The following is a 14,508-nucleotide window of genomic DNA, read 5'->3' on the forward strand; positions in this document are numbered from 1 at the left end:
CTTTCCCAGAGCAGGGTGTGTTTCAGTACCTGCAGCAGCGAGCATGGCAGCTTGCAGGACATGGACACTGCTTTGGTACTGCTACCTGCATTTGGGTACATCCCTAGCAGAAGAGCTGGCACTGCAGCTTACAGAAGGCAAGCATACTTAGAAACTGTTGTTTCTGCTCTGTGACAACACTTGCAGAGACAGGGTAGGAGGTTTCTCCTCTGGAAGTTCCTTGGGCTAAGGAGAACCTGGAGGAGAAAGTCCTAGGTACACAAAGTTTACATTGGTGCAAGTAATTCACAAGGATGCAGCGCCAAAGAAGTGCAAGTCATGTTTGCTCTGCAGTATTGAGTACTAAGGAAAAGCCTCCACAGACCAGCCTCGAACCACCCCTCTCCCTGCTCCAGTGCACATTACTCCTGGCAGACTTTGCACGCTCGCTCTTCTCTGAGCTTTGGACTTCTGAGCAATCAGGCTCCCATTTGATACCCCTTGCTGCTAGCACCTGAGCTGCTGCCCCGACACACCACAAGCACTTGCACCTGAGACCCAAAACAGCCACACACAAAATTCCTGTTGAACTAGAGTTGAATGAAAGAAGCCAAGACACCTTGGACATCACTCTTAGGGTGAGGGACAGACTGGTAGCGGGACAGTCCACTGCTGGTCTGGATGGTGTACCTAGCTCTGGTGCCGATGCTTGTGGGCACATCCTTCTAGCTGTCTGGGACCTATCTTATCCCCTCTCTAACTACTGTGTCTGTTTAGATTCTCAGCATTCTGGGCCAGGGGCCATCTCACTGTGCCTGTGCAACACATCAGGCAGCCCCATGCACTGGTCTTCACGGAGTGGACTTGGCACGCTGGATTCTGTGAAGAGCAAGCACAAACTCCAACTGGAAGGAAAAGCTTAAAACCCCAATGAAATCGAAGACTGACTGCACTGGACTGTAACAGAGCCTGTTTATATAACACACCCTTCTGCTTGTGCTCAAGACCAGAGCTTTGGATCTCCAGTGTTAGAAAAGGGCAAGCTCTAACCCTCTGTGTCCCAGTAAAAACTTCATGCAGCTGCTACAACAGGTAGGAGAGAAAAATCTAAACATCTGCCCCTTCTGCCACCTTTAAAGCCATTGTGGGCCGGGCTACATACATTTAGGGGCTCGCTGAACTGGATGCAAATGCCACAAAACAGCCTGTTTCAACTGAGCCCCTGCTCAGGCCTGTATCACCATGCAGTTCCCTGGTTCTCAGAGGTGTCTGTTGCACCTGGTTGGCCTCTTGGCATCACCTTTGTAGCTGGAGGGTCCCAAGGGAAGTGGCAGGGAGGTGCCGAGGAATTAATTCACAGCACGTTGTCAAAGGGGTAGCAGTTGGCAGCTGCCCATTTGAGCTTTCCTGTGTGCCCTGACAAGCAGAATTAAGTGTGCATGGGGTCTTTAAGGTATTCCAGATGTGACTTCTGCACACGTGTGTGTCCACGCTCTCCTTCCCAAGACAGGCACAGCTTATTAGCAAGAACCAGCAAAGCATCCAACAAAGCAGCTGGAGCCTGTGCCTCTCTGGACAATGCACCAGGGAGAGGTAGCTTCTGCAAGACCAGTCCCCTGACCCATCACATGCCTCAGTCTGCCTTCAGTCTGGGGCGAAGGATGAAGGGAAGTGCTTGCTGCCCCCTAAAACCATGGTCTCCTGTCCCCCAGTGCTCCTGTGCAATGCTGAACAGCATTTCTGCAGCTATTTTCTTTTAGCTCTGCTGAAGTTGGAGATGTTTGGCTGTAGGAGGAACACTGAACCCCCCTGAGTTCCTTTTTGCTAAAAGCAAACCTCAGCTGCTGTCATCTCACTGCCTTGTATCTCGTGCTCTCTGGGATCTGGATGGAGACAGCTGCAGGCAGATGTGTGTGACCCTCAGCAAGGGCAGCCTCACTAACACAGACGAAACAGCTCCATGTGGGAAGTTTCAGAAGGACATATTCCTGGAAAGTCACTCTACAAAGCCTGTGCAGGTGCTCGCTATAAGCACAAGTCCTCTGCACTCAGCCCACAGGATGGCAGAACAAGCCTGATTAAACCAACTGCAGCTTTGCTCCTCTCTTCTGTGGCAAAGCAAGGCCAGGGATGCAATTCCTTCATACCACAGGGAAAGGGAAGATGTGTGGGTTTATCCTGCCAGACTCCAGGATCTCTGTCCTGGAGATCTGCTTTCTGCACCACATCCTGACAGCTTCAGGGGGATCCACTCTCCCCATCTAAGGCTGAGAGCTGCATGTGGGCAGCCAGGGCCAAGTTCTTCACCACACCAGAAGGCAGAACCCAACCACATGTAGCCTGCCCCACTTTCTGCAAAAGCTACATGATCACAGATTCCTTCAGGGCTGTGGTGGAAGTTGCTTCACCTGCACATGGGAAGAGCAGCTCATCTTTAGCTCTGAAGCCTGGATACACTGTAAGGAAGAGAGACCTTCAGCAGCCTGGCCCTAATGCTGCACAGGCTGACTGCATGTGGCACACAGGGACCAGGTCTCTGGGTCTCTTTAGTACTTATGCTTGGTATTAAAAAGTTCAAGAAAATAATGACTTTGGACCCTTGGGGAAGCCTTTTACTTGTCCTTTTTTAAAAAATAAAACTGTCATCCTCTGCACACATAACCATGTGTGTTAAATTCAGAACTAAGTCCTAATTTTTTCTTTTTAGATTGAAATTGCTTAGAACCTTGTTCCTTACATCTGACTTTTTGGTGTAGGTGTACAACATTTATTGCCACTAGCATTTAAGCTCTCCTCTCTTGTAGAGAGGCACGTAAGCTTGTACACACACACATGCTGGCACAGGCACAATGAAAAAGCATTTGCTCCCCCACTGCTCACCTGCCAGCTGGGGTTACTAAACTTTTCCCTTGAAATAAAAATGCTGTGGAATAATAAGTCCCACCTGTCGGCCATTTCTTTCTTTCTTTTTTTTCCAGGTCCTTCTGCTCCTTTCATCATAGCTTCATGCAAAAGCCTTGATGTGTTATAGCTGCGTGTGCTCGAGTAAAGGCCACCTCAGCTTTTCCATTATAAACCCCAGTTTTGAGGGGTTTATGAAACTCTGCTGCAAGAAGTTTGCTCCAGGGCTGTTAGAAAGCAAAGAAAAGGGGCCGGAACAAGGATGGAGTTTATTTTTTCTCCTCCTTTCTTAATTAAAATTTGGCAAGTGATTGATCCACAATACAGGCTAATCACTTGGGGTAGTTTGAAAAATACATTAACGAGAGCGGAGATGTTGAGAAGTCGTTAGGGCTCACACAGTGCCAGGAAGGATTGGAATATTTTGTCTTAAAGTTGCCTCTTAAAAAAAAATGGCGTGACATCTGCTGTAAATTGGCTAAAGCAAAAAAACTCAAAAGGAAGGATTTAGGCACTTCCTGCTGTCCTGCGGGTCTAAAAATGGACAATTTCCAAGCAGAATATGCTACCAGGCACAGAGAATGGAGACACACACACACAGAGAGCAAACCTGGGCTCAAAGCTTGCCTACTTTATAGGGAGGAAAACCAAAGCAGAGAGATGACAGGAGGGACCCAAACCAAGAGCCAGCTTCTGCCAGGAGAGGAATTGAACTCCAAGATCCAATTCTCAACCAACGTGACAGCCTCCTCTCCCACCTACGCCTCCGCATGAAGTGACACCTTCTTCTCCGCAAATGCTAATTCCCAGAGAAGCAGCTGTTCTCCACTGCTCTTGTGGGTAACTCCAGTTGCCAGGTAATGGGGTTAAAGCAATCAGGAGAGCAACTTTTTTCACAGATCCTGCCCAAAGGGTGGAGCTCACCCCCACAGGTTGTTGGAGGCCAAAACAGAAATACAGCAATAAATAACTGGACAACATCATGGCAGATAGGAACATAATGAAGAATCAAGCGCAACATCCTCCATGCAGCTGGTGACTCAGGAGGTCTCCACGTTGCTGGAAGCACTAAGGTATCACCCAGAAGGATTGCTCTGTATCTGCGCTGTTTCTTACAAAAATACTCCAGTCCACATGGGATTTATGGTATTATAGCCTAGAAAAAGCGACAAGGCTAACAATGCAGCAGCGTAATCTACCAAAGATATAAATGTGTCAACTGCAGAGCACACATATCTATCGATGGATCCCCTGGAAGCATATTCTGTGATGAAGAAGGCTTTTTAGAAGTGATTTTTTCCTGCCTTTGCAGTTGTCATTTTCAAATAAGCCTAAGACAGGCAAGCACAAGCCTGCAGTCAGCAAATACACATAGGAAATGCTGGATCCGGCTGTACAGGTGATGGGGGAAACTCAGCAAACTGCACCTGCTCAAATAATCCTGCCCTCTTTCAGCCCCTGCACGTCTGCGCCCACCAACAGCTCTATCACGGGCACACAACAGCCTGATTCAGCTTTTAACTCCATTTACTTTGTAAGGAAATACACCAGGGTTTGGGAGATTGCACAACTACAGCTCAGAGGGACATGAAGAACTCACCAACTCACTCTCCTGGCAAGATCACCTCAATTGAATTACTGCTGACAGACACACATCAAACCTGTTCTCACAAACCTCCAAGGATGGAGGCTCCAAACCTCCCCAGCAAAGCACTGCACCAGACTAACTATCTCGAGTGTCAGCACACTCTTCTCAAGAGAAGGAAAATATGAATCTCACCCACTAGTAGCTGTGGGTTCTCCCTTGGTTAATAGGGAAGGATAGAGAAGGGGCAGACAAACCTCTTCCAGAGGGAGATTTGTCCACCATCACCCAGTCACTCAGGGCTGCAGTTCAACAACCAGCTGAGGACAGACACCCGTCGCAAGGACGGTCGACACCGAAGGCAACGAACCCCACCTCCTGCTGCCCAGGCTAAGCCTCCCTCCTGTAACACCACTTCCTCTCCTGTCTTTGAAGAACCTGCATGTGTTTTCAGGGTTTTCCAAAAATGATCGCAGGGAACTCTCTCCACTCTTGTGTCCCAGTTTCTGCATAACCTGAAGATATCAACTAGCTCTCTGCAGGCAGGATGGATGAATGAAAAGTGTGTTGGGTGCCCCAGACAACCAGCGAGTAGGGAGTAGCAAGTTCGTCGGTGTGGTTTGACATAGCAATACAAACCCAGCAGAGAAACCCAGCTGACAAAACAGCTCATATGATTTCCTGGGAACCTGGGTATGATCACACAGCATCAAGCAACATGTTCTTCCATCCCTCTCCTTGTCTTTGTTCCTGTTGTGCCTACAACCACAGAGCTGCCCACAGCGTACAGCACACCTTTAGCCTGTGGCTCCTGGCCTGCAGCCCTCAGCCGCCACAGCTAGTGGAAGGAGAGAAAGCCACTCAACTCATCATGTCCTGATGCTGAGTGAAGGGAGGGTTCCTCCCTTTCTCCATGGCCACCCTGAGGAGGACCATCTAACCAAACAGGTTCTACTGGCACTGAGGTGCTGGCTAACTCAGTGAGCACCAGGATCTCAGTTCTCTTAAGCCATCTCCAGGGTTCCTTCCTGTGACCTCAGCCCTTCCTTTATGTTAATGCAACACGGCAACAGGAGACAGAGATGGAGACTGCTCTGGTGAATGTTTCATCCCCAGAACTTGGAGCCTGTTTGATGCACTGAGCACTAATATAATGCTACCTAAGCTAGAGAGCCCAGCAACCGTTTGTAGAGTTGGTGATTAAAAATGTCTCCCCCTCTCCCTTGGCAACAGAACAGTTATAATGTGGAATTGGACATCATGAGCCAAAAGTCCAAAAATTGTATTTTCAGAAATCCTAAGCACTTTAAAGATCCAATCCTCATCAGTGTCCTGGACACTACCAAAGTCAGAGGACACTAGAGATGTTCAGATCATTGTAGCATCATATCTTAGAAAATGCTTAAACCTTTTAAAAACTGCTTCACCTCCTCTGGTGCACAGACAGATGTGAGCATCAAATTTCACCCTGTCTTCAATACCCTGCAGAGGTTTAGAAGTGCTCCCAGGCACTCTGAGCCTTCACTTCCAGGGCCTTGTTCAATACACGGTCCTCCCTCTCCCAGACACACTCACACTCTAATTTAATATTAGATCTTGGCTGCGCATATAAACCACAGGCACACAGGAGAAAGGGGACTTTTCACCAGCAGGGATGGCAGATCTCCAGAATGTTCAAAAGGGGCCGGAAGCCCGACACAACCCACCCGCCCCAACTCCTATTAACTCCAACAAATTGTTTATTGCACAACAGAAGAAAAATGTTGCCCCTCTCCCCCAGCCAAGTCTTTCCATGTGTGCTGCACGCGCAGGCTCCCTCCTCCTGCCCCCGCTGGGGAGCCAGCTTTATACCCAGGGAAAGGTAACAGCAGCGATTATTACACACACTATCCCACAGCTCCTCGCTTGTTAAAAAAAACAAGAGTCTCTTTTGTGCCCGAAATAAAAGGAGATACCTTAATTAGAACAATGCAGGTTGGTGAGCATTAAACACTGAGCCCAGCTGCTGTATGCCATTAAATTCATAAAAAAGGAGGGGGGAAGGAGGGCAGTCTTAACGAGATTACACACATTGACTTTGATCAAGACACAAAAGCACCAAGGCGTTCCAGGGTTTTTATTGCTGTCTTCGGGCTACATTTTAATGGTTACATTAGAAACATGCGAACACAGGCTGGGAGATTTTTTTTGAGACAGGAGAGGGAGTGCAAGCATGCCTTGTGAAAAGGCCTGGTTTAATAAACTGGGGGCTGCCGGGAGAGGCTAGGGCTGGGGAACACATGAGTAGCCACTTATTAATTGCTTCCCCTATGCAAGTGCCAAGTCCTAATACAATGTCTTGCTGGACTATTCCCATCCCGCCTGCCTGCTCAGCAGAAGAGCCACGTGCAGACACCATGCAGCCAGCTCCATCCCCACCTTCCTCACCGGTATCTAGAGGGGGAGCTGACTTCCCCTCTGCAAGGATCAGTGCTAACCCCTGAGCACCTGGAGTGGGGTTTCCCTGTTCTCATGAGCAGCCGTGACTGTGGTACATGAAACAAAGGGGCCTGACTGAAGTTGAGCCTAAGAACAGCCTGAAATCAGTGTCACAGATTTAAAAGATGATTTGAGGCTGCTGGGAAGAGGAGAGGACAAAGATTTCAGACTACAAAAAACTGAAAAGAAATTAAGTGTTTTATCCTCTGCTTGTCGCACTGCTGAAGGACAAGATTACTCTTCACTTAACGAAGGTGGCAGAGCACACATTCATCCAAACACCTCACAGCTACATATCCACATATGCCTCTTTTATAACATGCTGCTAAAATGTTTACAAAAGCTTGTATAATCTAAATAGTGATGGGGTGTAGCTGAAGAGCTATAAAATACAGCCCAAGGGATAGCCAAGTTATTGAGTTGCTATTAGTACTCAAGCCCACAGGCACTTCACCATCCTGGTAACTTTTCTTGGACAAGACTTTTAAAAGGCAGGATTTAAAGGAGCATGATTGGCTTAATCGTAATTCCAAGCACACAACGTGTTCTATAAAGTAGATTTTGTAATGCCTTACTGGAACAGTTTTGAGGAGTGGCATTCCCTTACATTTTTTGCAACCCAACACTGTATCATCTTGCTAGCAAGAGAACTAGAGAGCACAACTGACTATTTTCCACTCCCCAACCTGAACAAAATGAAAGCTTGAAAATCAGCTGCACAGGGGAAATGAAAAGCTGATTATAAAGCCTACAGTTTTAACAAAGGAAAGGGAAACACTTTATTTAATAACACTTTAAATTTTAACCTCATGTCCTTCAATACATGTATAAATTACTGCATTGGGTCACCTATTCAATGGGTCACCTATTCAATATTCAGGGTAGTCCCTAATCTTCCAAACAGAACGGCATAATGCTTGAAAACTGCACAGTGCTATTTCAAATAATCTGAAAAATATAGGTTTGTATTCATAAAAGCTCCCTTCCATATCATCTATCCTGAAGATGATTCCCTTTGCTTCAGGGGAGTATTAGGTTTCTCAGAAGCTACCCATTCCATGAATCTCAGTGGACTTGGCCTCCATTCTCACAGCTTTACCTCTCTACATGGATGCCCCACAGGATATTACTGTAAGGCAAGGTTGTCCCCAGCACAGAGCTCTTACGCGAGCAGTGGCTGTCCCCACAGCAGCAGAGGAGCAAGTAAGGGACACGAGTGCACTTTGGTCATGACAACTCAAGCAAAACTCACTCAAGTCAAAGCAAGGCTTGGGAAGTCTGCACACACAGCACTCACATTGTTTAAAATAAAGCAAAAAGCACCTTTCCCATGGTGATTCAAATAAAGTATTCCAGAAGAGAGGAAAAAGTCTGGAAGTAAACAAGAAAGTAGCCAAGAGCCTCACCAGAGTCCGCAGCCAGCATTCTTCACAGTGCACATGCCAGCACTGAATGGAAGTCAGGGGCATTGTGTAGGAGTCCTGAGGAGAAAAAGTAAATAGGTTATTCCCACAGCAGGGATCTACTAATTCTTCACCCCCAACCCCATCGCAACACCTTTCTTTGTGAGTAACATTACCTTGTATTTTGTATTGAAAAAAAAAAAAAGCTTGTGTAATATGTAAGTTCGTATTTTGGTAATGTTTGTGCAGTAGAGGCAGAAAGTCTCCCACAGTCCATTTTTCCGGCTTCCCAGAACTCCTGTTGGAAGCCTATAATCCACTCAAGTGGTGACCTGGCTCAACAGTTATCGCACGAGCATCTGAAGCTGCTGTGGCCACCTGCCATTATTCCCATCAGAAAGGTTACCAGATCATACAAAAACCAGTGACAGAGTAAGATTAACCCTTATCACAACTCTTAGCTCTGCAGGAACAGCTTAACTACATCCCAAGAATGCTGCTGCTATTTCAGCAGACATACCTTCTCATGAGTATTTTTTTATCATTGCTAATAAACCTCTGGAAATCAGCAACAAGGTGGCATCTCTCCTGTGGGATGAGAGATGGGGACAGCACCCTCGTACCTACAAGTCATGAGCTGGGAGAGTACACGCATCGAGCTGAAGTTGCAGAGGGAGCCCTCCACCAAGCAGAATATTCTCCTATCACCAGAATAAAAACCTAACAGGAGATGCACAGCTTTGCAGGCTCGGACCATCAGAGGGAGCTGCTGCCCTTCTTTAAGAGGGCTGCAGCATCATCACAGAACAAGCAGGACATCGACAACTTCGAAATGCTCAAGCAACATTCCTGTTCTCAAATCATATAGTGGGTCTCAGATCACGGATTCTGTTCTCTCCTATGTATGTAAATCTGCACGTGCAGGAAGAGGATGCTGGTACCTGTGAGTTTTCTATAGGTAGGCTGAAAGTCTTCCAATGTTGGGGCTTTTTTTGCCCTGATACAGATGGAGAGCTAGAAATACCAGAACAATGTAACACACAGAAATTTCAATTGCTGAAAAGACCTAGCACCTTCATTTGGAAGGCTAATTGGTGTACAGGGACAAAGATGAGATCCCCCACTCCACCAAAAAACAAGAAAAGCTTCTCCCCTCCTCGGCAAAGATACCAAGACATTTCTGATTCATTACCACAAGTGGAGAGCTACTCACCATGCAAATGAGACATTTATAGCGGTCCCCACGGGAAAGCTGCCTTTCTAACTCACGGACACGAGCCTTTAACGCTTCAAATGTTGTCACTGCAGAGTCTTCTGTAATTCTGCAAAAGATGATGGAGAGTGAGCATCACTAAGCACACAAGATTATTAAGAGTTCAGGGGGAAAAACAAACCCACATCAGGTACTGTACAGAAAATGGTAACATTTGAACTAATACATCCAACTTGGGGTGAAGAAGAAAGCTGAATCACACTGAAAAGCCCGGTGTGATTTCTTTAAGGTGTCCTACTAAACACTTCCAAACACATCACGACAGAACACAATGGGGCTGAGGCTGCCGACTTTGTACAGAGCAAGTTTCTGCAAGACATGGACATTTAAAGAACAGATTTTTTTTGTTGTTGCTGTTGCTGGGTTTTTTTTATTTGTTTTCTGCCTCTTTTTTTGGCTTCCTTAAGAAATTCCTTAGGAACAAATGCTTTGGACAAAGTTCTGTACATTGCTTTAAATCTGGTGAGAAAACTTTCTGTGGGCAATAGAAGCTGCTCTTCCCCTTAGAGAATGGAGGTCTTCACTGGCCATCGACCTTGTGAAACACAGTATCAGCTCGTTACACAGGATCAACACAATGCTTTTATACTAAAGAAATCCCTAGCTTGTTGGGTTCTAATAGTGGAAAAAAAAGAGAAACCAAAAGCAATGGACACTGTGCCAACAGGGTGGCTATAAAAGCAGCTTTACAATCTCTGCTTTCCCATTTCCTAGGGTCATTTTTGATGGGCAGCATTATCTCTTTTGTCACAGAGGCGCTGTGCTGAGGGCAGGCAAGTGTATTTTCATGGTTTTGTGAGGCTGGTGGAAAGAGCAACTTGCCAACCTAAAAGCAAGGGCACACGGCAATGTTTAGCAAATGAGATGCGGGGAGCATCATAGACAAGGATGTGTCACTCCAGCATGCTGCAAAATCCGATTCCTACATGGTGCAGGCACAGGGAGGGGCCCTGAAGCATTCCCCAGAAAAGGTTTAGACATTAAGGCTTCCATTCTCGCAAAAAACCAAAACAGCAGTTTTCAGGTATGTCAGTGAATTTCAGGCCTGTCCAAGCAGACTCCAGCTCAGAACCTGAAGAGTACCTCACCACCAGAAGCTGTATCAATCACAACATAACCCACAGTGGCACCTCAGTGTTCTACCTTTTTAGAGGATGATTAATCAACAGGTGGCTAAACCATGGGTCTAGTGGAATTACTACAACCAATAAAGTGAGCTGCAATCTCAGCACTCCCGCTGTATGCACAACGCTTGCTCCTTTGTTCATTAGTCACTTGTCACTGGCATGCAAGGAGGGACCGGAGGTATCTCCCATGAGGTGATTCTGTTGGCTTTTCCCAAGGCTCTGGAAACGGAGCTAGTCGAAAAGATCTTGAGTGACTTTTCTAATTATGACACTTCAGAAGAAACAGGAGCTGCAGGAGCGCATATAGTTAAGTACCAGTGTCACAAAGCTCCTCCAACTTCACTCCTACCTTTGTACAGATCAGACGCTCTCTGCACGAGCTAACCGAGGAGAGACCTTCATCAGAAGGAGATTCTTTACAAATGACAGTTGCTAGGAAATGGTAACTTTCTAACTGCAAAAACCGCAAAGAAATACACACATCCCATGATAGCCTAGTGAGTGAGGACTGCCTGGGGACAAGGACACTGTGGATTCATGTCTTGGTATCAATAAATACTCTTTGGAGCAAAATGAAAGAGCTTCAGTAGGAGACAGTGCTCCCTGCTGTTAAACATCTACTTGCTCCTACTCATTGGTATAAATTATTGTCATATCCCAGTTTGGGTTCTCACCCTCAAGGAAGAGTTGTTAGTGTTTTCAGAGGAAGTCTAGAAAGGTGTTAGTTTTGTCCAAGGAAGAAACAGAATTATTTATTTATAGCTTGAAGATTATTGTTGGATGAGAAGATTGTTTCCCTTCCAGTCTGGCCCATCATCAAGCTGACGCTGGATGAAGGCTGCAGTTGAATTTGACTTTATGGAATCCATTTCTCCTTCCTTCTTGCATAAGGGCACTGGAGTTTTAAAGGCAGGAAGCGTGGCTCCTGTCCAGAGTAGCAAGCAGAACCTCAACCCTTGCTAAATATTCTTATTACTATCCATGGAGCTACCAGTCCTCCTCTGAAGGGCAGACGACTCAGCAAGGAAAGCAAAAAGTGGAATCCTTGAGCAGATCCAAGCAAAGGCCAATAACAGTCAAAGCTTGAAAGGGAAAAATTTGCCACTGCAACAACTAGAGGAGATAGAAAATGGCTTGTTTATAGAAGTCTAAATGGTTGACCCCCATCGGCCAATTTCGGAAAGTCTCCAAGATAATCGCACCTGTCCAGTAATAAACGAATGAATCAGAAAAGGAGGCTGAAAAGAGGTATAAGCAATAATGCTCAGAGGCTGCCTGATACAATGGCCAATCAATAGGAGGGCTGTAGATCAGGGTGCTAGTTAGCTGGAAAATTACCACACGGCTGCGTGCGTCACGCTGTAGGGATCCTGGACAATCAATGTGGGAGGTATTGATTTAGTTATTATCACTTCATACGCTCCAGACATTGTTAAATATACATTTATTAACAAGACTGGGGTGCATTGGTAAGAGAGGGAGCTTTAGCCACTGCAGTATCTCCCAGCACTGATCAAAGCTCAGCTGTGACAGACTTTAAATTCCATGTTCTCCCTGCCAAGTGTGCTCTCAGGACAAATCCTGATGCACAGCGCAGTGCCCAAGATGCAGCTCCTATCTGTCAAGAAAGATTTTGGCTACAAGTGAGTATTTTGCACTCAAGATTTCAGGAAAGCCTCCCAGAGCAGCAGTAACCAGGGATGTGGCGGCCAAGGGTCAACCCAAAGTGAGCGATAATTGCATGGTTGCTTCCGAAAAGCTGGAGGAAATGAGGTCAAGGGAAATAGGGAGAACATTAGTAAATAAAGGAAACTGGAACTACCTCCAGGGATAGAATAAAGACAAGAGTCACTTCCCATGTGTCTCGCTCCCGTAGTGGCCAGCACACTTGGGACACATACCATTCCATTTAGTGACATTTTACCGTCAACCTGCTGCTTGTATCCTAAAGATAAGCATCGCTTAGGAGCAACTCTTCCTGCAGCAGCAATCTTGGGAACTCCCTCAGGCTTCCCTCTTGCGAGCACACCTCGCATGCGCTCGCCTGGACACAGCTGGGAGCAGCCTGTGCAGTATTTTTACAGGGCAACGCCGGGGTAGAGCGAGGGTCAGAAAGCCAAGCTTCACCGATGGGGAAGGCTGTGTACAAGTTACCCTGCCAAGGGAGGCAGAGGGAATTACAGGGAAGAAGGAATTGGCTTCCACAGCCCTACTGTCCCTGCTTTGCCTTGACCTCATGCTGGATATAGGAGGACTCTTTTAACAATTTTGCGCCTCAGCGCTCTGATTTGACGTGTTTGGATAACGTCATTTATCAGCCTCCAGAGAGACGTGCTGAGCAACACTGCTGCCAAGAGCAATGCCTCGAGCCCCAGCTTGAGGTGGTGCTTCTCCAACCACGCAGGTGCGAGTAGCCTCGCTGATACCTGAACTGTCCTCCCTGGCTGAGGACGTATCAAGAGGGCACATCCACGCTCTGCTCACTGTGGACCTACATCAGCATAAACAGGGAAGCCTCAGCAAGGTTCTTTATACAACAGTAGAAACATGAAGGGAGGGTTCCTTGTGGAGGAAGCTTGGTCCTGCTTCTCTCTGGACTTTGTGGTGAACCCTTCAGCAACTTGGCAGTCACAGTTGAGGACGCTGGGTACCAGGGAGCAAGTCCGTGAGGGTGGGCAGGCAGCATGTGACAGTTTCCAGTCTTTGTGCCCAATGCATGTTTTTCTACTATTCATAGCATTTTCCCCTGAGCACTGAAAATGAGAACAGAACTTTCTTCCTCTGAGCAAATCCTTGCTTTGTTCAATTAAAAGGCCAGAAGAAGGGCACAAAAATACCACAGAAGAGGAAAAAGGACCTATCTGTAGCTTAGAGCTGTTACTCAGCAATCACCTCCTGGGAAATCTCCCCAGGGAATCAGCTGCCCCCCTCTTTGCAAAAAAAACTTTAACCCAAACACTGGTTATTTGTCAAACATTAGCATGCATGTGATCTTTGTTTCTCCAAATTAAATCGAGCAATTCCTACCCGCTGTCCCAGTGGACAATCACAAGCAATTCCGTTAATTAAATTATCTCTGATTCTGCAGCTCTGGAATCTCTCAATTGACTAAGTCTGTGCTTTATCATCAACAAAATACTGGACCAAAAAGGAAACAAAAAAATGCTGATGTCAAAGTGATTGGCTTCAGTTAACCCTTCCCAGCTGGATACTAAGGGCTGCTCAAGAAACTGTTGGACTGGAACGAGCCAAAGAGCAAGAGCCTCGTACCAGAGATACCAGCAGCAGCTGTTCACTTGTGTTTCCCTTCCACTGTACAGAAAACAACACACTGCCATATCATCCCTGCATCCAGCATCCTGCCTAATTGAGAGCCACAGAAAGATGCAAACTGTTAGCTGCTGAAGAAGCAGAAAAACACCTCAAAGATCAGTAAGCCCCTGCAAATACCCCCTTCCTCCCTTTACCCAGATCTCACTTGCTATATCCCACCGTTGAGTAGTCTCCATAAAACATTCCCCTTTGGTTTATTTCAGCTGGATATAAATTTTTCTTTCTTCGTAAACAGCCACACTGTACACAGCATTCCATAAATTTTTACAATTCCACTGTTTGTATGTACCTTGTAAAAAACACTTAGCACGGATTAAATGCACCACCAATAAAATTTCACAGGCTACTTTTGACACTTGATATTCTGACCTTCTTCCATCTTCTTCATACATTTATTTTTGGTTTTGTGTGCCTGTAAACACAGAGTGG

At 46.4% G+C, this 14,508-nt stretch overlaps 1 protein-coding gene across 2 annotated transcripts in view; it reads right to left on the bottom strand.

The window, feature by feature from the left end:
- RNF220 (ring finger protein 220) overlaps positions 1-14,508 on the bottom strand; it is a 48,673-nt gene that overhangs the window by 1,773 nt on the left and 32,392 nt on the right. For both annotated transcript variants that reach the window (XM_010163156.1, XM_010163155.1), the window contains exons 7-8: positions 9,560-9,668; positions 8,350-8,424 (exon numbers count right to left, since the gene is read on the bottom strand). In XM_010163156.1, the coding sequence (XP_010161458.1) occupies positions 8,350-8,424; positions 9,560-9,668 (184 nt within the window). The remainder of the gene's footprint in view (positions 1-8,349; positions 8,425-9,559; positions 9,669-14,508) is intronic.

The sequence above is a fragment of the Antrostomus carolinensis genome, unplaced genomic scaffold (genome assembly GCF_000700745.2).
Source record: "Antrostomus carolinensis isolate BGI_N321 unplaced genomic scaffold, ASM70074v2 scaffold23352, whole genome shotgun sequence".
Lineage (NCBI taxonomy): Eukaryota > Metazoa > Chordata > Aves > Caprimulgiformes > Caprimulgidae > Antrostomus > Antrostomus carolinensis.